The sequence below is a fragment of the Peromyscus leucopus genome, chromosome 10, assembly GCF_004664715.2.
Source record: "Peromyscus leucopus breed LL Stock chromosome 10, UCI_PerLeu_2.1, whole genome shotgun sequence".
In the NCBI taxonomy this organism is placed as follows: Eukaryota; Metazoa; Chordata; class Mammalia; order Rodentia; family Cricetidae; genus Peromyscus; species Peromyscus leucopus.
In genome coordinates, this window is record NC_051071.1 from 52700765 (window position 1) to 52727096 (window position 26332).

The window sequence follows — 26332 nt, forward strand, 5'->3', positions numbered from 1 at the left end:
AGAAATCCAAACAAAACCCAAATAAACAACAACAAAAACCAAAACCAAAACAAGACTTTGTAATCAAAGGTTTGTAGATATTGTTAAGCAAAGGGTAATGATGGAATGTCTGTTTAGGTAACTTACTTCCTCTGAGATAAATACTGGTGATGTCTTCCCTCGCATGCCCAAAGACCCTGGGATTGATTCCCAGCACCACTACTGTTCCCCTTTTAAAAACAACAACAACAACAACAACAACAACAACAACAACAACAAAAGACGTGAATTACAGAAATAGTAAAATTGATGTTATCAAATTGATTGTGAGACATAAATTCTCATTTTATAGTAATAAAATTGATAGTTATGGATTCAGTGACATACCCTGAATTACTAACATGAGTCAGGGGCAGAGCAGGATTCAGCACATGTTTGAAGAGGCCATGCCTTTTCTAGGGCTGTTGTCCATGTTTCCTAATGTTCCTGAGTCACACACACATTTTTAAGTTAGGATGTGGGGGTAGTGGGAGGTTTGGATTGTAAAATAATTGGATGTTTAAATCAAACTGTAAAGCTCTAAAGAATAATTAAGTTAATAGAAAAATTGAGTTTTGAAAAATCCTAGTTTTTAACTTTCCATTACATTTCTGTAACTTTTCTTTTTAGTTATCTGAAGATAAAGACCCTACTCTAGACCGTGTAGAATGCTTCTTTATAATGGGATTCATCATGGTGGTGGTAGTTTCTTGAGTTGATTTAGTAAATTCTTCATACACTAGTAGTCTTTTTTTTCTAGAGTGAAAAAAAAGATCCATTATTTTTCCCTCTGAATTATAATATGGGGGTGATGTGGACAGATAAAAGGACAGATATAAAAATTAATAATTATTTACTTAGTATTTTACTAACCAGAGAATTGGAATTGTTGTAAGAAGTTTTCTAATTTATTATCTTCCCTTTCCCTTTCAAAAACTTGACTCTAATTAGATTCTTTAGTCCTGCAACATTTTATCATTGTTTACTTCGTTTTACACAGAAGTAGTTTGATTGTGGATGCCATGTAGTGATTTTTGAAAGCATTGATGATTTACAAGATACTGTTTTGCTTAAAAATCTTAGTGGGAGAAATGAAGTGTATGAAGTTAATACTTAAGGTTGCTTGAATTGTTTGGCAAAACTCGGTGCCTTCAGTTTTAACTCTTGTACATAATGGACAGAGTGCTTTTTACTTTACTAAAATACATATTTTTGCCTCCACCACCACAATTAAAAAAGAGTTCTAATTTCCTAGGATACAGGAAGAAGCTTCTCATGTATATTTATCATTAATAATCTTTTAACAAAATATTTTGGAAAAAATGAGATACTGTCATCTTAGACAACAGGTTATGAAAGAAACCATTACCAATTAGAATGCATAACAGTCATTTTTTTCATCCTGTGCTTTTATTAAAATACTATGAGTGAGGAAAGCTTAGAAACCTGGATTTTGAGTTATATGCTGTTTCTATGCTAAAAATATTTACTAGACAAAACAGTAAAACTGGTTGATGGTTTCTGTCAGAGGTGAAAAGAAGACACTAAAGGCCTTAAACTATTCATTCCTGCTGTTCCATCCATCCAGAAGGTGCTCACAAAAACCAACAAGCTTGCTGTTGGATCTTTGTGAAGCTTGCTTTCATACATGTAGGCATGTTACTTACATAAAAATATGGAATTCAAATAAAAAACCTATACATTAGGTCTTTAGTTTTAAATTAAGAAAACCGGTAAATTAAGAGTGTTCAGTATGTAGTGCAATAAAATAACAAGAAAAGCATACGATGGTAATGAAGAGAGCTTATTTGCAGGCAGGTAGATCCTTTAGAAGAGAATGCTAATGTAAATCACATTGGGTGTGGTTACCATGGCTCTTGAGGATGGTGTGTCACAAGGTTATGAAAAATACTTTAAGATCATTAAGTGCAAGTAGATTTAGGTAAGTTAAAAGTAGGTTTGTTTTAGTTAGAAGATAGTTGTCATTGAAGTAAATGAAGCAGAAAAATAAGTTGAAGGCATTAGCAGATTCTAGTAATGAATTTTGGCTTTTACCATGGAAAAGAATGCTATGCCTAGAGTGTTTATCATTGCGGTGGGTGGTATAGTAATTTAACCAGTTTATCAGATATCTAAAGAGTTGTTATGGTTAATTCAAATGAGAACTAAATGGCTTTTACTGAACCATCCATTTTCTTGGGATTGAGCAGAGACAGCGTAGAGACAGAGTATCTTAACAGTCCACTGTGGATGAATAGCATGCACTGAATTGGCCAACAGAGTAATTTCTAAGAAAATTCTTACAAGGTCAACAAGCATTTGTGCTCTTGTTCAAACTGGTACTAGTTTATTAAAAATATCGAAGTTAAAATGTGTTTATTTAAAATTTTTTTAGATTTTTAGAAAAGTTTTGACTTGTTTTACTAAAGTAGATAATCAAACATGAAAAATGGGTTTTTAACATAGGTAATATTTTAAATTAGACTTTCTTCTTGCTGGTATAACTAACATTTATTTTCTGTTTATTTTTAAGACGAGCAAAAATCAAATTAAAGTAGATCTTGTAGATGAGAATTTTACAGAATTAAGAGGAGAAATAGCAGGACCTCCAGACACACCATATGAAGGCAAGTACTTTTTTCTGTATCAAAATATTGTGCATATTAGACCTTGTCTGAAAGATTGAGTCAGAGTAATCTTGAGCATCTATCTATAAAACTCATGTTTGGCTTAGGGTATACTACAGTTTATAAGATGATAAATTTTGACACCTAACTGGACTGTTTTTTGTTTTTTGGTTTTTTTTTTAACTGAGTTTTAACAGATTTTTTAAAAAAATTTCTCAAATACATTTTGTAGAGCCAGGTTACAGGTTACATAGGCTAGAATTTAACATTCCATATGTCTTATTCTGCTATGCTTCTTTCTTTATCTTGTTCTCAATTCTGTTGTTGAAAGTAGCCACAGATTTTATAGCATAACAGGATTAAATATAGAATGTTAAGCCTTGAACTTAGATATACTCAGATACCCTTGATATGATTAATAACAGACCTTGTCTTAACATTTTGACTAATAAGATGTTGGTTTTGCTTTTAAAGCTCTCCCTTCCTATCATTTTTTACTTGGTCACGTAATTATATAGATTTTCAGAACTTAATTTTCTTTATTTAAAACCACTTGAGTGATTATTTTAAAACATACAAAAAAGAAAATAGCTTTGCTGATTTCCATATTCATAATTATGCCTTTTAGCTCTTTACTTTAGAACCTGGAATTAAATATGATAAAGGAAGAACATGTAGTATTTGGATTTCTTAGACAAATCTTCATTAACATGTATTATTGCAAGTTTGGGTCATGTAGGAGAAGCATGGCTTTGGCATATTACATAATAACTGTTCAGATTATTTGTTTAATAGAAAGCATATGGTCTTATGTGATAGCTCTTCCTTGTAAGAGCACTACATGCATTTTCTCATTCAGTTTTCTCCTAACCATACAAGGTAAGTCTACTAACCCTGTTTAATAGACAAACTTGAGTTTAGAGATCAGTCATTTGTCTAAGGTCAAACACCTTAAGTGGAACAGTTGGGGTTTTGCTTGCTTTTGACTTCAAAGCCTATGCTTGTAAATGACTTTCTGCTTTTGAGGAAATCAGGATTCCCAAGGATTAGAAGTGGTGCTGATGGCTTCCTTAGATGTAGTGCTCTCAGTAATCTGTAGTGAAGTTCAGAAGAACTCAACATTGTTGGCAGTTTGTTTTCATTCAGAGATCCTGCAGCATCATTAGAGTGTCGCTGTCAATTCTTTCTTGTTGTAGTTTGAGCTAGCCTCAAACTTGAAGCGGTCCTCCTGCTTCAGTTCTCTGAGTGTTGGGGTTATAGGTGTGAGCTACTTGCCTGACTTTCCTCTCTCTTCCCCCTATTCTCTCCTTGTCCTCTCAGTTTTTTTTGAGACAGGTTCTCCTGGACCTAACCTGTCCTCAGAGTGGCAGCTGAGCTTGAGGCTGGCTCTGAGCTCCTGCTGCTCCTCCCATTTTCCAGTTGCTGGGCTCCTGGGCACAACCCATATGCCGGAGCACCAATTTTGAAGTGTAAATGTTTTATATTGCTAAGTATTCCATACCTACTAATATGGCTGGCTTGTTGTACACCCTCCTCTCCTGACAGGGTCTCACTGTGGAGCTCTGGTGTCCTGGAAACTCACTATGTAGACCAGGCTGGAGTTGAATTCATAGAGATCCGCCTGCCTCTGCCCCCCAAAGTGCTGGGATTAAAGGCGTGGACCACCACACCTGGCTCATTTAGTTCTTTTGACATCCATTAGAAGATTTTAATTACCTTATAAAAATCAAATGTCATAGCAGCAAATATTGTTTTGCTCTCTTAGCTTCTTTAATGGCAGGTATTGTAATTATGTTATTATTATTTTTTTTTTTTTGTGGTACTAAGGATTAAATTCAAGGCCTTGTGTATGTTCCCAAGAAGTTATAAACTGATCTACATCCCTAACCTCATATTTGTTCCTGAAGTACTTTTTGAGATTGTTCAGATATTTTTAAAATGCAAGAAATAGTATTATTCTAGAGCTCTCCAGCAAACTTACAATACACGGGGACCTCTTAGTCTCAGTGGATAGAATGTTTGTTACCTTATTAGCCATGTTTCATAAATAAATGAACTTTGAAAAAGTAGATAATATATATTTTTTCTTTTTTTTTAAAGATTTATTATTTTTAAATATTTATTTATCATGTTGTTTATTATGTTTACAGTGTTCTGCTTGCATGTATTCCTGCAAGCCAGAAGAGGGCACCAGATCTCATTATAGATGGTTGTGAGCCACCATGTGGGTGCTGGGAATTGAACTCAGGACCTCTGGAAGAGCAGTCAGTGCTCTTAACCTCTGAGCCATCTCTCCAGCCCTATTTTTCCTTAATTAAGATAAAACATTCCCTATTTGCTAAAACAAGTTATTTGTTTATTTCTGTAGCTGCTTTAAAATAAGACAATATTTTTTATTAGTTCTCTTATGATTTGGGGGCAAGTGCTTGAAGAGTAGATTATTTTAAGATCTTTTTATCATAAAACTGTTGAAGCAGTATTTGAAGAAAAGTACCATTTAAGTCAAACTTGTGCATATGAGCGCAGGTGAAAATCTGCTCTACTGTGGAAGGCAGGCAGGCTTGCTGTTTTGTTTTGAGGGTGAGTGTGTTTGTTTTTTCCTTCCGATGCTTTCTTTTGGAGCTGAGATAGGCATTCTGGGCTTAGAATTCAGGGCCATGGCCTCCTGGAGAAGCTCTAACTGGGCTCTGGCTCCTCAGCCTGCTTTTGTTTGTGGTCTAACTTGAAGTCAAAGTTGACCTGTAAATACTCATCTGTATTATCATTAAAAAGAGTATCAAAGAGAATGAACATGGAAAATTCCCATATTGCATTTCACTCACTCAGGTTTCTTAACTTCCTTTTTTTAAGTAACTTTGTGGTAAAGAACTAATTTAGTTCTTTTGTCTCAAAGTTCTTTCAAATTGGTGAGTAAATGGCGGTTCAGTAACTCCTCCTCCTCCACCTCCTTTCTTCTCTTTGGAGGAAGTTAAAGCTCACCCTTGTCTCTCTGGACATAGTGGGCCCTTGCTTGTATCCCTAGCATTGAGAGGCTGAGGAGTGCTCTGAATTCAGGGCTGCCCTAGGATACCTAAGTTCCAGAAATGAGTAGGCTATAGAGGATGCGTTTCAGCCCCACTCCCAGCCGACAAGATAGAAGAAAAAGTTGCTAAATGTTTAATAATTGGAAGCTATTAAAGTTGTGTGTAGTGGCATGTCTGTACTTAGCTATTTAGGGGGGTGAGAAGAAGAGTTACTTGAGCCTAAGAGTTCAAGGCTAGCCTAGGTAACATAGCAAGATCTGGTCTCTAAAATAGAATAAAAGCTATTCCTTAAGAAGTAAATAAATTATATTGAAGGTCATTGTGTATTCTGCTTATAAAAATGCCTTAGATGTTCAGTGATGGGGCCACTTGTATGACTATGGGCCCTTGAGCTTAATACCCAGCATCAGTTAGCTGCTTTGATGGGCCGTGGTGTTTGCACAGGAGAGATCACTTAGTGATGCACTTTCATATCCATTGTCCAAGCGGCAATTATTGTATGTCATGACTGATCCTACAGTGATTTTGTATGAAAGTTGTTGTCCAGTACAAGACAAACCAATGTAACGTGGAGTAAAAACAGGATTTTGAGAACCCCACAATCTAACAGTATTTATATAATATCTCTGGGCTATTAAACTACTCCTGAAAATCGTGTTAAGCATTTAAGAAGGAAGAGCTTTGTGACAGATAAAGGTGAAGTTTAGTTAGAAGAAGAGAGGCTCTTCGGTGAAGAGAAAGTCCTGTGTGTGTGTATGTGTGTGTGTGCGCGCGCGCGCGCATGTACTGGAGCCACTTCCTCATGAGTATAGGCTGCGATTTTATTCTCACTTTAGTAATCGATTGAAAAAGGAAACAATGAGTCTACATATTATTCAAGCTAATTGCATCATACCTGTATTGGAATTGTTATTTATCCTTAATATAAGGGCCATCTCCATAGTTTCAAAATTCTTTTCAGTACCTTTCTCTTACCTGTCTTTACTTTCTTTTGTTGGGACTGGTTTTCTTTATATTTCACTTTTTCCGTGTGTTCTTGATTCAGATTCTTGTTCAGTTCATTTATCATTTAATAGAGGGGACTCTACCAAAAGGAATTTAAGACAAAAACAATTGAATCAGAAAGCTTGGAAAGATGCAGAACAATGTTGCGTTTCTGTAGTCACAGCACTTGGAAAGCTGGGGCAGAACTGCAGGTTTCAGGCCAGCCTGGGCTAGATAGAGAGTGAGACCTCGGGATTTGCCTGGGAGGGGGGTGGGTGTTGCTTACAGAACCTAGTATTGTGAAATGCTCTATTTTTTTTTCTGAGATGCACATGCATACTTTCACAACAGTGGAGAAAGGTAGATTTGATAGGGACCCCTGATGTACCGACAACAGTTCCCTGCTTAACATTTATCAAGAGCTGATTGGTTGATGATAATAATGCCACTGGCACACTTCTTTTAGTTTTCCGAGACAAGGTTTTTCTGTGTAGCTCTGGCTGTTCTGGAACTCCTTTGTAGACAGGCTGGCCTGAAACTCACTGAGATCTGCCTGCCTTTGCCTCCAAGTGCTGGGATTAAAGGCATGCACCACCACTGCCTGGCCGACTAGCGTACTTCTTACTGTGCGTTACTTTTCACATGAGTATGAAGGAATAATATTGTAATGAAATCTCTAATTAAGTGATTCAGTAACATGGCTAGTTTTTTTTTTTTAATCTAGTTTCTACCTTGATTATTAATAGAAAAATCACCTCGTTTCATGTGTATTTCAGTAGCACAGTTTTATTTCCTGTTTTTTAATAGCAAATCTTTCATGTTAGTGGGTCATGAAATCTAGAACTGGGAGGTTAATTAGAGGTAGAATTTTGGGGGGCAGGAGAGAGAGGTGTGTTTAAGGCAGGCTGGCCTTGAATGCTCTGCTCTGTAGGTCAGCAGGGTTTTGAATCAGGAGATCTTCTAGTCTTCCCATACCAAGGTAACTTTAAAACCAAACAGAAAGTTGCTTTCTGTTTATATAAATTAGCCAGTTAGTACTTTGTAAAATCTTGGAAGAATATAGTGTTGAGCTTGTTTATTGTTTTGTTTTTTTTTCCATTTTTTTAAATTAAAAATTTTTTATTCATTTTACATACCAAAGATCCCTCTCTTCCCTGTTTTGTTCTTTTAAGCAAAATGTTGACATCTAAGTTAGGGACACAAGTTGATTCTTTTAGTTTTGTTCAAGACAGGTCTTATGTAGCCCAAGCTAGTCTTGAACTTTCTGTGAAGCCAAGGTTGGCCTTGGATTTCTGGTTCTTTTCTTTCTTTTCTTTTCTTTTCTTTTCTTTTCTTTTCTTTTCTTTTCTTTTCTTTTCTTTTCTTTTCTTTTCTTTTCTTTTCTTTTCTTTTCTCTTCTCTTCTCTTCTCTTCTCTTCTCCTTTCCCTCCCTCCCTCCCTCCCCTCCCCTCCCCCCTCCCTCCCTCCCCCCCCCCTCCCTTCCTTTCTCTTTTTTTCCTCCCTGAGACAGGGTTTCTCTTTGTAGCCCTGACTGTCCTGGTACTCACTCTGTAGACCAGGCTGGCCTCGAACTCACAGAGATCCCCCTGCCTCTGCTTCACTAGTACTGGGATTAAAGGAGTGTGCCACCACCGCCCAGTGGTTCTCTTCTTTCTATACTATCCAAGTGCTGGGGTTACAGGTATGTCGCCCCTTGCCCCACTTAGGAGCATAAATGGAAAGGTCGAGACTTTGGAGAGAAGTAGTTAAGAGAGTTTTCCTTTTGTTAATGACATATCTATGTCCTTTGTCTCTGCTGTGTGTCCTGTAATTCCTTGCCTCCTTCCTTTTTTTAAACCTTCTGTTTCCTGTTGGTATCTCTTACCAGGTGGACTAGAGAAAATAAGACCTGAACCTTATGCTACTAATTATTAATAAAATATTTGACATTGGTTTGTCTATAGAGTTAATGTATTTTTGTGTCTCTAGTTCTGTTACTGCTAATTAATATAATTATATACAGTGAAAGTTTTCTATGCTTTATTCTTATAAAATTATAACTGATTATTTTATTTTGGAATTCTAATTTTCTCAGCACTCAATACAAAATAGATATTTTGAAACAGTCTTTCAGTGTATTTGGTTTCACATATTTGAGTCAATCAGCATTCTCAATTTTGTTTTTTCCTTTTTTTTTTAGGTGGAAGATATCAACTAGAGATAAAAATACCAGAAACATATCCATTTAATCCCCCTAAGGTATTGTAAGCCTGCTTTTGTGCATGGAGTTTTAAAATATTTTGTATTTTTGACTCACCTTATTAATATATGAATATCAATATATTTCACTTCCAGCATTCTGAGTTAATGTGACTAAATTTAATAGACCAGATTTCAGGCACTGGTCAATGGTTTGCTTCTGAAGTTAGAGTGGAATGCAGAGTTTACTAAAGGTAGCCATTGATGACTATCTTGAAGTACAATGTGTATCTCATAAGGGCCCACGTACTAGCTTTTGAAAAATAGCTAGATTATTGATTTAGAGAGAGCTTCTTTCTTGTTTTAAATAAATGTTGTTTAAAGAAGTATATTCCACACATTTAGAAATTATTTGAGGATCAGGGATTAGCTAGCTCATTGGTAGAGCACTTTCCTTGCATGTGCTAGGCCTTGGGTTCTATTTGAATTACTGCCAAAAAGAAAAACCCCAAACAAACTACAACAAATAACAAACTAAAAAAATGCATAAAGTGTGCAAGGAATTTATCAGGAAGATTTCCACTCTGCTTTTATGGAGCTCACATTGCGGAAGGGAAAAGCCACAATTTTAACTGTGATGAGTGTTGAGAAAGAATGGACCAAAAAGTCCATTACTCAAGGACTGTATGCAACAAGGAAACCTAATACAGAGTAATACATCTTTGTAAACTGTGCCCAACAAATACTTCTTTTTTAGCTTTCATTTAAAAAAAATTAATAGATTTATCTGCTCTTATTTATTTGGGCAGAATCTTACCACGTAGACCAGGCTGGCCTCGAAATGAGAGATCTGCCTACAAGTGCTGGGTTAATAATTTAATGGGTTATTTTTTTATTTTTAATTGTATATCTCTGTGTGCATATGGAAGAGCAGACACCTAAAGAGTCCAGAAGAGAACTTACCTGAGTCCCCTGGAGCTAGAGTTAAAGGCGGTTATGAACTGTCTCCTGAGGCTGGCAGCAAAACATGGCTCCTTTACAAGAGGAGCACATGTCTTTGATTTTTGTTTTGCTTTGCTTTGTTTTGTTTTTAAATGTGTTTTGAGTGTTTGTCCTGCATATATGCCTGTGCACTGTGTGATCCAGTGACCACAGAGGCCAGAAGAGGGCCTTCCCTGGTCCTGGAGTTACAGATAATTGTAAGCTGCCATGTAGTTGCTGGGAATCAAACCTGGATTCATGGAAAGAACAGCCAGTGCTCCTGATCTCCAAGCCATCTTGATAGCCCTCCATGAAACATTTTAACCTCTGAGCCGACCCTCTACCCCTTCTCCCCCACTATTTTGAGACAGTGGGTCACTGTGCAACTCTGACTTGTCTGGAACTCCCTGTGTAGATAGATACACCATGCTGGCCTCAGGAACTTCCCCAAGTCCAACTGCCTCTGACTCCCAAATGCTGGATGTCAAGGCTTTCCTGGCCTGTAGTTTTTGTTCTTAAAGGTATTTATGTGGATGCATGTGAATATGAATATGTGTATGAAGTGTGTATGGGTGCCCATGAGACTAGAAGAAGGTATCCCTTATAGTTAGAATCTGGATACAAGCAGTTCTGAGACTTTGTAAGCTGCCATTTGTAGGTGCTGAGAACTGAACTGGGGTCCTGGAAGAGCAAGAAATGCTCTTAAATAAAGAGTTGTTCCCCATCTCATTAGTATTTTGTAAAATTTATATAATGCTAACAAAATGAGTACCAATTCATGTATTGAATATGTGTCTTTCAGTGGCATTATTACTTCTGTATCTTATCTATAGCTTTTAATAGCTTAATGTCCTTGATCAGCATATCATAGCAGCTGAAATGTTCTGGAATGTATCACTTAACCTCTTGGTTGTTTCTACTTAAGAGTGGATAAGAACCTGTAACCTCAACCCCTGGAGATTGAGGCCCTCTGGCGCTGTACCAGAAACCTCTTGAAAACAAAACCCAAAAGTACACAGCACCAAAATACAAACAGGAATTAATATGGTAGTGAACCTTGCAGGTTGAATATTTTTCGTTCATTGTTTTTTGTTGCTGTGGATTGAACCTTGTGCACATTAGACTGTACTTCTTGGCTTCCCCTGCAGTGTTCCAGGATGAGTTGGGACCTCTGTTGCTCTGTTGCTCATGGACATCTATTTTATGATATACCTGACTTTTGAGAGGGAAGGGAGTTTGCTTTTCTTTTTGTAATGGTGGTAAAATATAGTAAAATAAAATTTACCAATTTAACCCTTTAATTGATTGAGACAAAGTAGCTGTCTATGTACTGAGGATGACCTTGATGATCCTCTTGCATTCACCTCCTGAGTGCTGGGATTACAGGCAGGGCTTTCTACATTCTAGGTGAGCACTCTGGAGCTACATCCCTAGTCCCCTCAGCCATTTCTAGATGTCTTATTCAGCAGTATGTATTGACATTTTGTGTAACCATAAGCGTCTACTCCAGACTTTCTTCATCTTCCTAAAGTGAAATGTGTGTTCATTAAATAGTAATTCTCTAGTGCCCTAGTTCCAGCTTTTATAAACCACTGTTGAAATTCCAGCTGAGGGGAGGCTGAGGCAGGTGAATCTCTGTGAGTTCCAGGCTAACTTGGTCTACATAGCGAGTTCCAGGCCAGCTAGAGCTACAAATAGAAGAGACCCTATCGAAATAAAATACCATTCTCCCCACCTCCCCCAAAAAGCAAAGAAAAACCATTGTTCTATTTTGTCTGTGTCTGTGAATTTGGCTGTTCTGTGTTTATTGTAGAAGACAAATCACACAGTATTGCCCTTTGGTGTCTGACCTTAGCATTTTGTTGCCTCTGTTCATCCATGTTGTAACATGTCCAAATTTCCTCCCTTTTTAATGTTGAGTGTTCCATTCATTGTATGTAAATATTCCACTTTGTTTATCCATTCACATGAGTGGGCTTTCAATAAATTTATTTGCTTATTTACTGTGTATGTACACACACTCACTCTGTAAATGCCAGTGGTCCAATGTGCACACACTGATGTCTGTTAAAGGACACACTGTGGGAGTTGTTTCTTCTGTTACTACTTGGGGCCCAGGGATCAAACTCAAGTTGTAAGACTTGGTTTGTAACAACTGCCTTTGTTCTCTGAGCCATTTAGTCAGTCCATGGGTGTTTGGTTTGTTTTGAGACAGTCCCTCTATGTAGCCTTGACTGGCCTGGAACTCATGGAGATCTGCCTGCCTCTATGTCCCGAATTCTTAGAAGAAAGGTTTATGATACCGTGCCCAGTGGGTTCTTGGTTTTGAGAAGGGCTTTCCCCGTGTTGCCTGTGCTGGTCATGAACTCCTAGACCCAAGCAACACTGTATTTTTCATTCCAGATGGAAATGAAAAGGAAGGGAGAAACAGGCTTTACAGCCATTGCATTTTCAGTATTAGACAACAGTAGTGATAACTGTCGTTTGTGCTGTGAATTTCCGTTTTCTGTAATGGCCTTTAGCTCTAAAAGGTGAGAGAACTTGGGCTAAGGGCTGACGAGCATCCAGGTTCTTGAGGATTGGGTAGTCTGTGTGTTAGGTTACTAGACTGATTATCCTTCCGTGATCCTGATACGGAAGGAGTAAGAACAACGTATATTACCCCACCCCTCTGTGTGTGAGTGTGCACGTGCTTGAGCACATGTGTGTTTGATTTAGACTCAGGTCTCCACGTTTGTGCATCAGTTCCTTTTTCTCACCGGCTCATGTTCTCACCCCTTTGCTTTCATTTTTTCTTGTCTATTTTTGTTATGTTCAGGGTGAGCATGGGGCCTTGTGCCGACTAGGCAAATGCTGTGGCCCAGGGTTTCTTCTTGAGGTAATAAAAGTTTAGAGCTGGGTGGTGGTGGGAGGCAGAGGCAGGCAGATCTCTGTGAGTTCGAGGCCAGCCTGGTCTACAAAGGGAGTTCCAGGACAGACTGAAGCTACAGAGAAACCCTGTCTTAAAAAAACAAAAAAAACCAAACAAACAAAACAAAACAAAAGTAATTTAGAATTAGATGCTGATGGGCTGGGTATATAGCTGTTTGAGCCCCCAGTTAGAATGGCCACCTCACTACTGGACTAGCCAATATAGCTCTTTAATATATGAAAAAAGTAGTAATTACTTTAGATTATTTTTATTTTATGTGTATGGTTTTGTCTGCATATATGTATGTGCACCACATACATGCAGTGCCCTTGGAAGTGTCTCGTGTCCCCTGGAATTGGAGGTAGAAATAGTTGTGAGGGCCGGGGGAGATGGTGTCAAGAGCACTGGCTGCTCTTTGAGAGGGTCTGGATTTGAGTCCCAGAACCCATGTAATGGCTCGTAGTCCTCTGCGCATCCAGGTTCATGGTATCCACTGCCACCTTTGGTCTTCCTGGACACCAGGCATACATGTGGTGCACAGACATAAATGCATGGAAAACATCCTCATACACCAAAAGAGTAAATATCTGAGCCTTTGGCTTTCTTTAAATGCAGTTTATTTTTAAAAAAGAAACAAACATCTGGGTGCTTGGGATTGAACCCCCAGTCCTCTGGGAGAATGACCAGTTCTATTAACCATGGAGCCATTTCTCCAGCTCTGAAACTGAATATTAAATACCAATGCTACTCTTTTTTAAAAATTAAAAATAATTTATTTTATTTTATGTGCATTGGTATCCCACCTCTCTGTGTCTCTGTGTGAGAGTGTCCAATTCCCTGGAACTGGAGTTCCAGACAGTTGTGAGCTGCCATGGGGGTGCTGGGACTTGAAGCTGGGTCCTCTGGAAGAACAGCCAGTGCTCTTAAGCACTGAGTCATCTCTCCAAAACTGCAGGTCTGCCTGTTTTCAGTAATAGAGCATTTTCTTTCCTTTTAGTGAAGTATTGTCTATTACGGAGTAAATGCAACATTCTGAAGTTTTTTTTTCATCAAAGTTAATGATGGAATTGTGAGCTTGTGTCTCTGTCTAACATGAAGTAGGAACTGTAATATTTAATGAATTGAGAATGAGAGATGGAGACTACATTGTAGGAAGAGAGAATAGTACTGATAATCGTTGCTAGTATAACTAATTAAGCAGTGTCTCTTTTCTGATCTGTAACAATTTTCTCTCTGTGTATACAATATTCAGATTTTTTTTTTTTTTGAAACAGGTTTTCTCTGTAGTCTTGGAGTCTGTGCTGGAACTTGCTCAGTAGACCAGGCTGGCCTTGAACTCAGAGATCCCCCTGCCTAACTCACAAAGAGCCACCTGCCTCTGCCTCCCCAGTGTTAAAATTAAAGGCATGTGTCACCACTGCCCAGCAAGCTTTGAATTTCTTACATGGTGCTAATGCATGAAAATAGAGACTTGAATTGTTTTTATTAGTGTATATAGTACTAGAGTACTACAAATCACTTAAATGTTTTTCATTGATGCAGAGTGTGACTCAGAAAGACCACTGTTCCCCAACATTGCAGTATTGTGTATTTACACTGTGGTGTGCATGTGGAGATCAGAGGACAACTTGGAGATTGAGTTCTCGATTTTTACCTTTTCATGGGTTGTAGGGATTTGAATTGGTGCTGTTAGGCCCCACAGCACAAGTTTTGTTTGTTTGTTTGTTTGAGAGTCTCACGGGCTGTGCCTGGTGTTGTATTCCAGCTTTTCTGTGAGTTTCAGGCTAGCCAAAGCTGCATAGTGAGACTGTATCCCAAGGGGGTGTCTGTCCAATTGTGTTGACCGAGTTGGCTTCCCAGAGATAGCCTTTCTCTGCCTACCAAGTACCTGGGTTTGAAGTTGGGAAACACCAGCTCTGACTGACTCATCAAGATCTTACAATTACTGAGCCATTTCAGCCACTCTTAGTTTGCTTGCTTGTTTTGTTAATTTGTTTCCTTGTTTATTTTGAGACACAGTTTTACTATGTATCTCTGGCTGCCCTGAAACTTGGTATGTACACCATGCTTGCCAAGTCTTCTCAGCAGTCCACCTACCTCTGCCTCCCAAGTGAGCGTAACATCTGGTACCTGATTTGACTTTTACACTTAGTCCAGGCAGGCCTAGAACTCTGCACAGATATTGTGACTAGCCCTGTGAGCCTCCTGCTCCTCCTCCCAGATGCCGGGACCGGAGGTGTCCCACCCACTTGGCTCTGTTTCTTAACTTCATCCCTGCCAACTTCTTGTTTGTTTGTTTGTTAAGTTTTAGATTTCTGTAAACTTAGTTCAGGAATTAAAGAACTGGAAGAAACATAGGTATTTGGTGGATAGTAGGTGGGTTTAGAACAGTGGCGTGGAAAGTGTGTGGTTGCTTAAGAATCACATAAGGCTCAGGAAAGGCAGAGCAAGAAAGGAGGTAAAGGGTGATAAAAACAGTAAGAAAAAAATAGGGGATGGAATGCTGGTGTACACAAACATGTCTTATTATTCTGTCACTGCTGAATGGGTAGGTGATAACTGAGTGTCTTCTTGAAGAAAAATTGTCTTTATTGGACCATCTAAATTCAAAATATTTTCACATCAGAATAAGAATTAATTTAACAGTTTCCTTGCTCCATTTAATTCCTTGTTCTGTACATATATATATCTTCAATAAATATGTATGGGTTGGGCTGGAGAGATGGCTCAGAGGTTAAGAGCACTGACTGCTCCCCCAGAGGTCCTGAGTTCAATTCCCAGCAACCACATGGTGGCTCACAACCATCTGTAATGAGATCTGGTGCCCTCTTCTGGCCTGCAGGGATACATGCAGACAGAACACTATATACATAATACATAAGTAAATCTTTAAAAAAAGAATTGGGCCATCACAAAGTGACAGGGAATGCTTAGTTTCATTCTGGAATAATGAAATTGTTTGGGGACTGGACAGATGGCTCAGTGGTTAAGAGCACTTGCTACTCTTATAAAGAACCCGAGTTCAGTTCCCAGCACCCATATAGACCCAGGGACACATGCAGGCAGAACACTGTATACAGGATAAATAAGTAAATCTTTAAAAAAAAAAAAAAGAATTAGTTGCTGAAATGATAGACTATGTATGGGTTTCTCTTTAAATCAAGACGCAGTGCTTCGCACTATAGCTCACTAGCAGAGCTCTTGTCTCTGTTCCCTGGGTCTCCTAGGCTCGAGACCCACATGAGACCCACATGAGACCCACGTGGCTCCCTATTCCCTGCAAGAACAAGACGAGTTAACATGTCCTCAGATCACTTGCCTAAATGCTCTTTCTGGCATCTTTAGCAGGAATTTAGAATTCTGTTTTACAAAAGCTTGCAGTTAGTGCAGCTTTAAAGTTTCTCCACCCTGGAGGCTGAGACAGGAGGATCCTGAGTTTGGGGTCATTATCTTAAAAACCAAAGGAAACAAAAATACTGTATATTTCATTGTTGTCACAAAGGCTGAAGCCCTTTAAGATGACAGAGCAGAGGCTGGAGAGATGGCTCAGGGTAAGAGCACTGGCTGCTGCCCTTCCAGAGGGCCTGAGTTCAGTTTCCGCATCCACATGGGGGCTCACAACCATCCATGTTGAGATCCGATGCCCTCTTCTGGCATAAAGACATACATGCAGATTGAGCACTCATATACGTGAAATAAATCAATCAATCTAAAAGAAAAAGATTGTAGCTGGGTGTGGTGGAGCACACCTTTAATCCTAGCACTGGGGAGACAGAGGTAGGCCATCTGTTGGCCAACCTGATCTATACAGTTCCAGACCTATCAGGGATACAGAGTGAGACTTTGTCTCAAAATAAATTATCAACAATTATAGAGTGCTATGCTTTCCTTGAGATAATTGCTGTTAATTTCAGTGATTATTTGATGTCTTTATGAGTTTAATTTATTGATGGGTTATTAAGTTGGACATTTTTGTGGGTATATTCGTTACAAAGAAATGGTTGCTGGAGGGCTGCCTGGTTCAGCTGAAGGCCCTTGCTGCTCTTGCGGAGAATCTGAGTTCATTTCTAGGCACATCTTAGGCAGCTTACAATTTCCTGCAATTCCAGCTCCACGGGGTCTGACACCCATTTCTAGCCTTTTCAGGGACCCATCCAAGTGTAGTCAGAGTGCTGTGCATAAGTCCTGTCTGCCTTACTTGACTTTGTGTGTATTTGAAAGAGCTCTTGTTTATCCCCGTGACAACACATTGGCCGTAATTGTCCGTATATATAGTAAGTGTCGGCTACTTTAGACACTGAAGATGCTAAAGCAGGTGGTAGAGACAGAACCTTTCATTACAGACCAGACAAGACAGATTACAGCCGTGAAGTCAGTTATATGAGCAGGGAGAAGTAAAGGATTTTGTGGGAATAGATTAGGAAGAAGTGAAAAATAATGGAAGCTCAAAGTGTGAATTTAGTGCAGGGGAGGAGAGCATAGAAGAATGGTACTGAGAAAAGAAATAGCACACAAAAGTTCAGGCAGAACACCAGCACCATATCCTTGAATGGGATAGTGAGGCAGAGAGTAGAGTATGGGATTTATGGAGATTTGAGTTGTGGTCTAAAGTCAAGCTAATAGCATGATCTTACATTGGACGGATGAGCTGGCCTGTCACAAATTCTTTAGAGCTATTGAGAGAAGGTAGGTATCATTGAATACAGTGTTTTTGTAGCCGTGGCTGGCATGAACTGTCTATGTAAATCAGGCTGGCCTCCAACTCTCACAGAGGTCTGGCTTCTTGTCCCCCAATGCTAGAATTAAAGGTGTCTGCTACCACGCCCATCTTGATTTTAGTTTTCTTAAACTCTAAAATTAAGTTTCTCAGTAGTGTTAGACATGTAATAGTAGGCCTTCTAATATTTGAATTATTTAATAATGTTTGAGAATAACTTGTATAGAGAAATTAGGACCATTATAAGCCATTAGTACATATGCATCCATTTTTCTTTAAGCCTGTTTTGTACCTTACCTCACACTTGGGTAGGTATCATTTAATGTCTCTATTTGGTTTTACATGCTATTTTATTGGATTTTATAGTCTTATTTCTCACATCTAGCATAATACTAGGTACAGTGTAAACATCTGATAATTGTTAGTTGTGTTTGCATGTAGAATGTACATTAAAAGTTTTAAACATATGTCATTGACCTTTGGCCTACTGAAAGCTTTGTTCACTAAACACCTCCTTGGAAAAATGATGCCATAAAAGTATATAATTTCTTTTGGAATATCATTTTCTTCTAGTTCTGTTTTATCTTTACATACTGGGGTTTTTGTTTTGTTTTGCTTTTCCCTTGTTACTTAAAAACTCAAGTGTGCTTTATATTCTAGGTCCGGTTTATCACTAAAATATGGCATCCTAATATTAGTTCCGTCACAGGGGCTATTTGTTTGGATATCCTGAAAGATCAATGGTAAGAGACTTCTGAATTTGCTCTCTTCTCTGTCTCATAGGAGAATCAAGACTAAGAATGTGAAGTGTGTTAATTCTCCAAAACTTAAGTTATACTTTAAAGAGCTATCATGATCTCAATCAAAATATACTTTCAACTAGGTACTTAAGAGACTTTTTATAAACTGCTGCTTAAAGTATGGACACTTTTAAAGAAATGTCAGGTGCTAATTTTACATTTTAAGACTCTTGGGTTCCATTTCTTATTTTGGTAATTTCCTTCTTGTTTCTCTAAAGAAGGTGTTTGTAAGAGACTAAAAATGTAAGTTGAAGCTGTCACCTCTCACGTCGAGTTGTATTCATTGAGCGCAGTTCGGCTCTCGGGTGGTACCAGGTCTTTTGCAAGTAGTATTTTCTTTTACCTAAGTCTTCTTTCACGCCATTTGCTTAGTTACTGTGTTTATGTATTTTTGAGTTTGATTTTTAAGTAAGTGTGTGTGTGTGTGTGTGTGTGTGCGCGCGCGCGCGCGCACTTGCCCCGGTACACTGTGGAGGTCAGACGAAGCCTGTAGATGTCTGTGCTCTGCGCTCTCTGGGCCCCAGGACCGAGCTCGAGGTCGCAGTCTCAGGGAAGCAGCAAGCACCTTCGCTTGCTGAATTATTTCACTGGTGCAGCTGCGTGCACAAGCTCACTGGTTTGCTTTGTTTGCTTGTTTGTTTTCTCTTAAAGAAGGTTGTGCTGTGCAGCCCACGCTAGCCTTGGAACTGGAGCTCTTTTCTTGCCTTCCGCTTCACAGTGCTGGGATTATAGGAGCATGTTCATCGCTCTTGGTAGTGGTTGAGTATTTCAGAGTTCCTGTTTCTGTAGCCGTCAGATTTAAATCCCTATTCCATTTGTGAGGTTGTATTGTTATAAGCATATTTGTGCACCTTGGCTTTCTTATTTGTGAGATGACACTTACGTTTACTTTACTGGCCTGAGAGAATGAAGTACATTGGTTCATGTGATATATTTAGAATGGAGCCTGGTATATTTTAGCAGTAATTAATGTGATGGACTAGATTAGCCATTCAATGTTCTTACTCATAATTAGCACATAATCTTACTAATGGAAAAATTGTCCAGAATTATAAAATGAAATTGAGGAAGGGAATAGTCACCTGTGATTCCAGCACTTTGAGGACTGAGGTAGGATGATTGTTGAGTCTGAAGCTAGCCTGGGCTACATAGTGAGACCCTGCTTTGGAAGGGGGGAAATAAAAGTATGTGATGTCACCAAACACAGGAAAAGAGTGCTATTGGCAAGAATACGCAGAGCACTGATCTTACAGAAATCATGCATTAGTGCTCAGATGTTTATACGCGGAGCACTGATCTTACAGAAATCATGTATTAGTGCTCAGATCTTTAAGCTTGTGTTCACCTTTCGGAGGGAAAGAAAGTGATAGTTGGTAGTACTCATACTGCAGTCATGACATTTAGTATATGGGTAGTTTGGGTTTTTTTCTGTGACAGTAGGATTCCTGTTTTAGTTTCTTTTTGTTCGAAGTTTCTTGATTTATTTTAGAATATATTTAAGTAGTCACTCTTTGATTTGTGACTTTTTTGCCAGCGTCTTAAAAGTCAAGGTCTCGTGGTTTGGTTTTGTTTTTTCTATAACATTTTATTTACAGCCTCTTCTAAAACTTCACGTCTTAGTGATGTCAATCATATTTGCATAATTAGAGATGTTCTGTTTTTATTTTGCTTCCAGGAAGTCCATTCTGGCTTTCTTTTCCTGTTTCCACTCCATAACCTGCTTGTTTTTCTGGGTCTCTGGGGTCTCTGCCCATGAGAATGCTGCAGGGGTCAGGTCTAGATTCTCTTTCTCCATCTTTGCTACTCTGATGTCATATTTTCTCGTTTACAAACTGTCAAGTTACAAATATCCTCCTTATCTTCCTAGTATATTTCTTTTTACATTTTAAAATATTTGTGTCTGTGTGCACATGGAATAACAGAGCATGGAGAGAGGCCGAGGTCAGCCTCTAGCAGTCAGTACCTTTCTCCCATTAAATGCCTCTACTCTCTGAGCCATCTTAGGAGCCAGCATATGAGTACGTTCTTACACTCCAAGCTCATGTTAATGTCTATTTGTCTGTATTTGAATTACATAACAAACATCTTGAGTGTGTTAAAAACCAACCCTCCTCCTGTTCCTAGAGTTGGTGATGCACACCTTTGGTAATGTCAGCATCCAGGAGGCGGGGCAGGCAGGTCTTTGTTAGTTAGAGGCTGGTCTGCTCTACACAGCCAGTTCTACTACATCGTGAAATTCTTTGGGGACTGGCGAGATGACTCAACAGTTAAAAACACTGGCTGTTCTTCCAGAGAATTTAGGTTGGAATCTCAGCACCCACATGCTCTAGTGCCGTGGCATTTGGTGCCCTTTTCTGGCTCAGGGAGCATTAAGCTCACACATGGTACACAGACATACCTCCAGGCAAAACATACCCATACACATAAGTAAACGTAAAGAAACAAAGAAAAATCTTTTGGCTTCTTTCCATAGTCTTCCTCATTGAAGCTCTTAGCAGTTGTACCTCTGGTCAGTTTCTTAGGTGGAAGCCTCATTATGATCTTGGAATTTCTTTCTTTTCTTTTTTAAATTTAGACAGTGTAGCAGGAATCTTAAAAGTTCTTATTAATAAAATCAAACCTGAGGCGAGTTATTGGGGTCCATGCTGGTTGATCAGAGAGACAGAACAAGCCACAGCTATCTCACCTCGCCGGATCCTCAGCTGGTCTTGTCTCCTCAGACTGGAGGCCTCTGCAGTGTCCTCATCCCAATGGCTCTCAGCTGAACTGCTGCTGGAAAACCTGAAGCTTAACCAGCCACATGCTTAACCAGCCAAATGCCTCTAGTTTCTGGTCCTCATGCCTTATATATCTTTCTGCTTTCTACCACCACTCCCTGGGATTAAAGGCTGGCTTTCTGGGATTAAAGGTGTGTGTCACCATGCTTGGCTATTTCCAATGTGGCCTTGAACTCACAGAGATCCAGAGGGATTTCTATCTTTGGAATGCTAGGATTAAAGGTGTGAGTGCCACCATTTTCTAGCCTTTGTATTTAGTGGCTGTCTGTTCTCTGACCCCAGATAAATTTATTAGAGTACACAATATTTTGGGGAACACAATACCACCACAAGACAGGGTCTCACTGTAGCATTGGCTACCCCGGATATTATTCTGTAGATCAGCCTGGCCTCGAACTCACAGAGATCCACTATCTCTGCCTCCCCATGCTCAGGTTAAAGGTGTGCGCCACCACACCAGGCTTGGCTTTTCTTTTCTCTGGTGTTGTGTATCTGTCTACACCAATCTGTTAGTAAACTTGTGGTCTCACAAGCAGCTTCCCTACTGTCCTTTGGATTCCCAGTGCCACCTCCCTTTTGTCTGAATGACTGCAGTGGCCTGTCCCTCTTAGTCTCCCCTGCTCTACTCAGGCCATTTGAAGCATTATCATGAAAGCTGTGTTCATTTGATAAAGATAGGTCTAAAATTTCTGTCTGTCTGTGTTTGTGTACGTGTGTATGTGTGCCGTGGTGTACTTGGAGCAACTTTGAGGCGTCCTCTCCTTCCACCATATGGGCCTTGGGGATTAGATTCAGGCTGTCAAGCTCTGGCAGACTCCGTTTGTCCTGTCGTCGCCCACCCCCCATCCCTGGTTTTTCGTTGTTTTTGCCTTGCTGGTGATTGAACTTTGGGCTGCAGGCCAGGCCAATGCTGGACTATTGGAGATTCATCAGTGTGTGTAGGTGGTGTGTGAGCACGGGCCTCGGGGCATGCGGGAGGTGAGAGGACAGACAGCTTGTGGAGTCCTCCTTCCCGTCGCCTGCCTTCTGTGTCGGGCACAGAGTTGGTTTGCCAGCCTTGCACTGCGGCTTCTTCACCTGCTGAGCCATCTTGCCGACCCCAACTAATATATTTTGAAATTTCATATTTCTGTTTGCCTTTTAGTACTTCCTAAAATAAAATTAATTATACGTATGAAATCCTGAAAAGCTCAGTGAAGTACAGATTTAATTAGCTCTTGTGACAAGAATGAATAGAATGGAAGTTTTTTCAGATACTTAATTTTTTACATTAGCAAATTTAGATTTTAAAGATTAATATAAAACAATAAAAATATGTGTTATTGCCATCAAAGATAGTTTCTAGGGTTGGCTTTGTTTGGTATTTGTAGCAGTTATTTCAAAGTGTCTTGAGTATCATTAACCAGTATTGCACCATTCATTCATTTATCTGTCATCTATTTATTTATTATGTGAGATCTCATAAAGACCAGGCTAGCCTGAAAAGACAAAGATCTGTCTGCTTCTCCTCCTAAATGTTGGGATTTAAGTGTGTACCACCATACCTGGCTAGTATTACTTAAAAAAATTAATACCTAAGCCGGGCGTTGGTGGCGCACGCCTTTAATCCCAGCACTCGGGAGGCAGAGCCAGGCGGATCTCTGTGAGTTCGAGGCCAGCCTGGGCTACCAAGTGAGCTCCAGGAAAGGCGCAAAGCTACACAGAGAAACCCTGTCTCGAAAAACAAAAAAAAAAAAAAAATTAATACCTTTTATTTTGATAATTTCATAATGTATATACATTGAAATATGATTATATCCCTTCTCATTTCTCCCCTTCAGCTTCCTCAATATCCCCTGCCATCTTTTCCCAACTTCATGTCTTCATGCTTCCTTATTTATCCATTCATTTATCAGTTTATTTGTTTATCACCAACCTCCTGTCTTTTCTTTTTGGGACAGGAAGCTATGTTTTAAAAAGTGGTGTGAGAATACAAGTGTATCAGTTATTTTTCTGTTGATGTGATAAAATATCATGACCACAAGCAACTTAGAAATGACAGTGTTTATTTTATGTTATGGTTCCAGAAGGCAAGAGTCCATAATGGCAGGGACCCGAGGGCAGCAGACAGCCAGTGCAGCCTCTTATCATTTCACTGGTATACCAGCAAACAGTGAACTGAAAGCATCAGCTCACTCCCATGACTCTCCTCCAGCAAGGCTCTACATTCTCAAAGTACCGTAAACCTTCCAAACAGTACTCTCAACTGGGGACCAAGTGTTGAAATACATGTCACTATGTAGGACATATTTTCATTCAAGTCGTTACAACACGTGAACAAACTCTCAGGCGTGGTTTGCGAGTCTTCCTCCTTAGTACATGTTAGGCATGTTGCACATTCAGCCCAGACAACTCTGTTGGGCAAACACTTTTGGAGTCCCTGTCTCCTTTCTTGGTAGTTCTTACGTCTCCACGTGCACAGGATCACTAATCTTTGAGGCTTCTCCATGAGTTTGCTTATGGATGTTGGTGGTGTATTCTTGAGGTGTGGTGTATTCTTTTTAGTGTCAGACGGTCCTTATTTCCACTCCGTGAGAACCATTCTGCCCAAATTGGAAAGGAGTATCCCGAGGGATGGTGGGAAAGGGACAGTTTGCTTCTTCCTGACCATTTTTAAGTATGTGGTCGAATTATGTTAAGTTCTTTATGCAGACAGTTTCAAGAATGACTTTTATTATTAGGTTTTTTCAAGACATGGTTTCTCTGTATAGCTCTGGCTGTCTTAGAACTTGTTCTGTAGTCCAGGCTGGGGTGGAGATCTGCCTGCCTCTGCCTCCTGGGTGCTGAGATTAAAGGTGTGTGCCACCACTCCTAGCTCAGAAAAAAATTTTTTTTCTTTTTTTTTTTTCCTTCGAGACAGGGTTTCTCTGTGTAGCTTTGCGCCTTTCCTGGAACTCACTTGGTAGTCCAGGCTGGCCTCGAACTCACAGAGATCCGCCTGGCTCTGCCTCCCGAGTGCTGGGATTAAAGGCGTGCGCCACCAACGCCCGGCAGAAATTTTTTAACCTAAAAGATGAAACTTGAATTTGAATACTTTAGTTGCCTCCAATAAAATCATAAGATGATTTGTCCTTTTATGTCCTATTTATTTTAGGTCACATAATGCTTTAAGGTTTATCGGTATGGTAGCATTGTACATGTCACAGATGACATTTTAAGGCTAAACTAAAAACTAGAAGGTTTTGTTGATCCATTCATTCGTCAGGGGAAACTGCAGCTCCCTTTGGGCACTTGTGTATAGTGCTGCTAGCCTGCGTGTAGTGCAGCTATTATTAGCTCCATGTACTGTTGGAGGAATTTCCACACTGTTGGCACTAACTGAATGAGAGTTAAATTTCCTGTACACATCTTTACTAGCAACTGTCATTTTCTGGTTTGGTTTTGTTTTGATGGCAAACATCCTTTTCTTTCATTGTTTTATTTTATTTATTTATTTATTTTTTGTTTTGTTTTGGTTTGGTTTGGTTTTTCATGACAGGGTTTCACTGTGTAGCCCTGGCTGCCCTGGAACTCACTCTGTAGACCAGGTTCTGAATCTACAGAGATTTGCCTCCCTCTGCCTCTGGAGCACTGGGATGAAAGGCCTGTGCTAGAATTCACTGTTGTGGAATTCGCTCTGTTAGACCAGGCTGGTCTGGAACTCAGAGAACCTCCTGTCTTTGCTGGATTAAAAGCATGTGCTACTACTATCTGGCTCAAACACATTTTCTTTCTTTCTCTTTTAATTTATTTTTGTTTTATGTGTATGGGTGTTTTCCCATGGGCATCCAGTCTCCTGGAACTAGAGTTCTAGGCAGTTGTGAACTGCCATGTGGGTGTGGGGAACCTGAGTCTCTGGAAGAGTTGAGTACTCTTAACTACTGAGTCATCTCTCCAGCCCCGAACATAATTTTTTAAAAGAAGTAATTTAGTTGATGGGAGAGAGGTCTCAGTAGTTAAGAGCATTGGCTGCTCTTCTAGAGGACCTGGGTTCAACTCCCAGCACCTGCATGGCAGCTCACATCTAACTCCAGCAGCAGGGGATCCACACCCTCCTCTGGCCTCTGCAGGCACTGGCCACACCCATGATACACAGACAAACATTGCCGACAGAAAACTCATCTACATAAAGTAAACAGGTTTAAAAAAATAGACAGGTGCATGCATACATATACACATACATAAAGCACGTGAATTAAGCATGGTTTCCCACACCTGTAATTCTAGCATTAGTTCAAGGCCTCGTTAGGACAGAAAGTGAAATTTTTTCTTCACAATGCTGAACAAAAAGGCAAGGGTGTAAGAAAGTTCTTGGCAGACTTGGGCTTTTTAGCTCTCTTAGCTGATGTTAGAGAATGCTTGGCTTGGTTCTGTGTTGTAACATCATCAAAGGAAAACAAGTCCATCAGCCTGTTAGGTTAAGCAGCTTGTGTTGCATGTTTCAGTGATGTGATGTATTCTTCTGTCCTGTGTCTGTGTTGCTTTGCTAGTATGGGTCATCTTTATGCTGATAAATTTAGGCTACTTTTAAATGTGCCTTTAAACATAACATTAGAGGGGCTGGCGAGACGACTCAGCCGTTAACTAGCACTGGCTGCTCTTCCAGAGACCAGGATCAATTCCCAGCACCCACATGGCAGCTCACACAGCTGCCTGTACCTCCCGGTCCAGTGTACCTGGCCCCCTCATGCAGACACAGCACCTATGAATATGAAAAAAAAGAAAGACGGGCGGTGGTGGCGCACGCCTTTAATCCCAGCACTCGGGAGACAGAGGCAGGTGGATCTCTGTGAGGTCGAGGCCAGCCTGGTCCACAGATCAAGATCCAGGACAGGCTCCAAAAGCTACACAGAGAAACCCTGTCTCAAAAAACAAAAAACAAAACCAGGAAGGAAGGAGGGAGGGAGGGAGGGAGGGAGGGAGGGAGGGAGGGAGGGAGGGAGGGAGGAAGGAAGAAAACAACCTTAGAAATTTCTTTTTCTCCTTTCTTTCTTTCTTTCTTTCTTTCTTTCTTTCTTTCTTTCTTTCTTTCTTTCTTTCTTTCTTTCTTTCTTTCTTTCTTCCTTCCTTCCTTCCTTCCTTCCTTCCTTCCTTCCTTCCTTCCTTCCTTCCTTCCTTCCTTCCTTCCTTCCTTCCTTTCTCCCTCCCTCCCTCCCTCCCTCCCTCCCTCTCTCTTTCTCCCTCCCTCCCTCCTTCCTTCCTCCCTCCCTCCCTCCCTCTCTCCATCCCTCCCTCTCTCTTTCTCCTTCCTTCCTTCCTTCCTTCCTTCCTTCCTTCCTTCCTTCCTTCCTTCCTTCC

General features: G+C 39.9%; 1 protein-coding gene across 3 annotated transcripts in view; it reads left to right on the forward strand.

Moving 5' to 3' along the window:
• The window catches only part of Ube2k (ubiquitin conjugating enzyme E2 K), a 63081-nt gene that overhangs the window by 27550 nt on the left and 9199 nt on the right, over positions 1–26332 (forward strand). The window contains exons 2-4 of one of the 3 annotated variants that reach the window (XM_028882240.2): positions 2552–2645; positions 8832–8890; positions 18100–18182. In XM_028882240.2, coding sequence (XP_028738073.1) covers positions 2552–2645; positions 8832–8890; positions 18100–18182 — 236 coding nt within the window. Of the gene's footprint in view, positions 1–2551; positions 2646–8831; positions 8891–18099; positions 18183–26332 lie in introns of those variants that run through there. The other 2 variants (XM_028882241.2, XM_037209049.1) reach the window with 2 other exon arrangements.